This window comes from Crassostrea angulata, unplaced genomic scaffold (assembly GCF_025612915.1).
Source record: "Crassostrea angulata isolate pt1a10 unplaced genomic scaffold, ASM2561291v2 HiC_scaffold_48, whole genome shotgun sequence".
Lineage (NCBI taxonomy): Eukaryota > Metazoa > Mollusca > Bivalvia > Ostreida > Ostreidae > Magallana > Magallana angulata.
Genome location: NW_026441603.1, coordinates 26,781 through 28,712, shown reverse-complemented (window position 1 = coordinate 28,712; position 1,932 = coordinate 26,781). Strand labels below are relative to the sequence as shown.

Here is a 1,932-nt window from a genome sequence, read left to right as displayed (position 1 = left end):
ACACAGAAGCACAGTCCCTGCTAGAAGACTTTTGTTTGTTGCGCTCACCCTGATTCCATACACATCTGGATCTTTCCTGTCATCATATATTGCATCAAGAGTATCAAGGATACAGTTGTATCTGAAAAAATGAAAGATTCATGATAATTAAATTTAACAAACTTAATGACAGAATTTTTTTTCTGGCAGGAAGACCTCATCTTCAACAAAATTTAGTTTAAATTTTTCTATTCTTAAAAGTGTGAAACATTTTTTTTTCCCCTTTAAGTTTATTTAAAAATACCCTGATAAACTTAGAGTTACCTTGATACAAATCTTGAACATGCATGGAGATGAGACAGCCATCTTGTTGTAGCAGCACGAAGGAATGTCAGTGGCTCTTTTCCATACACAGACTGGATGTTCTTGATTACAGCCATCTTCTGAGGGGAAAACTCAAAAAGTTTCCACAGTGATATCAGCAAAGAATCAATTTCTTGGAGAACCGGGTACTTTTTTATGAGGTGCACTAAGCAGAGGGCTAAGCGGTGATTTGTAAATAATTTTAATTTTAATAAATGGATTTAGGAGAGTATAGATAAACTGGTAGAGTTTTATGGAAGTCCCAAGGATGATGAATTCCAAGGACATCGGATACAAGTTCGAGCCCAGTTCAATGAAGTGAATATGAGAACAGAGCTTGAAACTTTTAAAAGACATCTGTTCATGCTGAGGTGATTAATGAATTATAGTCTAAGTGATTGAAATTTGTTTTCAAATTCAGTTCCAGATTTATTACTACTAATTTTATATACAGTATTTTAATTAATCACTTTTTATTAATATTTTGTTGCATACTAACTTTTAAATACATGTTTGTTTTGCATTTGTAAATTCAATTTTCAGCCCTTTTGTCTTTTTCCCTGAGTTTTGTTGCTGTGTTATTAGACAGATAGCAGAAATAACCAATTCAATGTTGAAGGTAATATAATAGTTATCAATGAAGTACATTAAAGTTTAAACAGTTAAAATTTTTATTATTTAATATATCTAGTTAACTTTTACTGCTGTATATAGTTTACTAGATATTTTAAAGTATCAGTTTATGAATAATTATTTACCATTTTCTAGTGAAGAGACTGTGTAACAATTTTTAAGGCAAGATGTGTTTTAATTGTAAGTTATTCATTATTTTCTCATTTAATTTCAGGAGAAGAGGTTGCAGCTCAGTACATGGTGTATACAAAGAATTTTGTAAGGATGATGTGTTGAAGGAGTGTTTTCCAGTAGTCTTTCACCTGTACTATCTTGCCATGATCATTCCTTCTTCTACAGCAGTGGTGGAGAGGGGCTTTTCTTTAATGTCAAATATTGTTTCAAAGAAAAGAAACAGACTTACTGAAAAAAATACAGATGCGCTTATGCGCATTTGTCACACAAACAAAGATTTGACTGACAATGATTTGGAAACTATTGTAACCAACTTTAAAGGCCTTAAAAAAAGGAAGCTTGATATGTAATTTAAAAATAAAAAAAGAAAGCATCATATTTGTATTTGCTTTTGTTCATTTCATTTTAATTTGCATTTGATTTTCATCTTGGCTACATTATTTATAATGATACTGTTTTTCCCAATTTGACCAAAATGTCGATGATTTTTCCCAAAGCAATAGCCACAGGACCCTTTTAAAAAATGTAGAAAAATCACTGCTTATATATCCTTAATTACATGAATACAAAGAAATGAACAAAATCAGTTAAATGAAAAATCACTTTATTAAAAAATGACATCCTCAGGAAGGAACCCATATTCTTCATTTTAACGTTCAAAAATAGGTATAGTTAAACGCTAAGTAGACCCCCAAATACTTTTGGGATTAAGACTTACACCATCAATTCTCCTTTAGTGCATTAATACAAAAAAATAATCAGCTTTAGTTTTAGGAAAAATCC

General features: G+C 30.7%; 1 protein-coding gene and 1 long non-coding RNA gene across 2 annotated transcripts in view; one reads left to right on the top strand and one right to left on the bottom strand.

Moving 5' to 3' along the window:
• LOC128168794 (uncharacterized) overlaps nucleotides 1-533 on the bottom strand; it is a gene marked incomplete at its 5' end in the record, with an annotated part of 2,124 nt that extends 1,591 nt beyond the window's left edge. The window contains 2 exons of the mRNA XM_052834958.1: nucleotides 1-121; nucleotides 304-533. The exon at nucleotides 1-121 is cut by the window's left edge and continues 262 nt beyond it. Of these exons, the coding sequence (XP_052690918.1) occupies nucleotides 1-121; nucleotides 304-533 (351 nt within the window). The remainder of the gene's footprint in view (nucleotides 122-303) is intronic.
• Nucleotides 534-571: 38 nt separating this feature from the next.
• Nucleotides 572-1,533, top strand: LOC128168795 (uncharacterized). The gene is made up of 3 exons (XR_008241454.1): nucleotides 572-713; nucleotides 886-961; nucleotides 1,190-1,533. It is a non-coding gene; the product is annotated as an uncharacterized LOC128168795 (long non-coding RNA).
• Nucleotides 1,534-1,932: the final 399 nt, after the last annotated feature.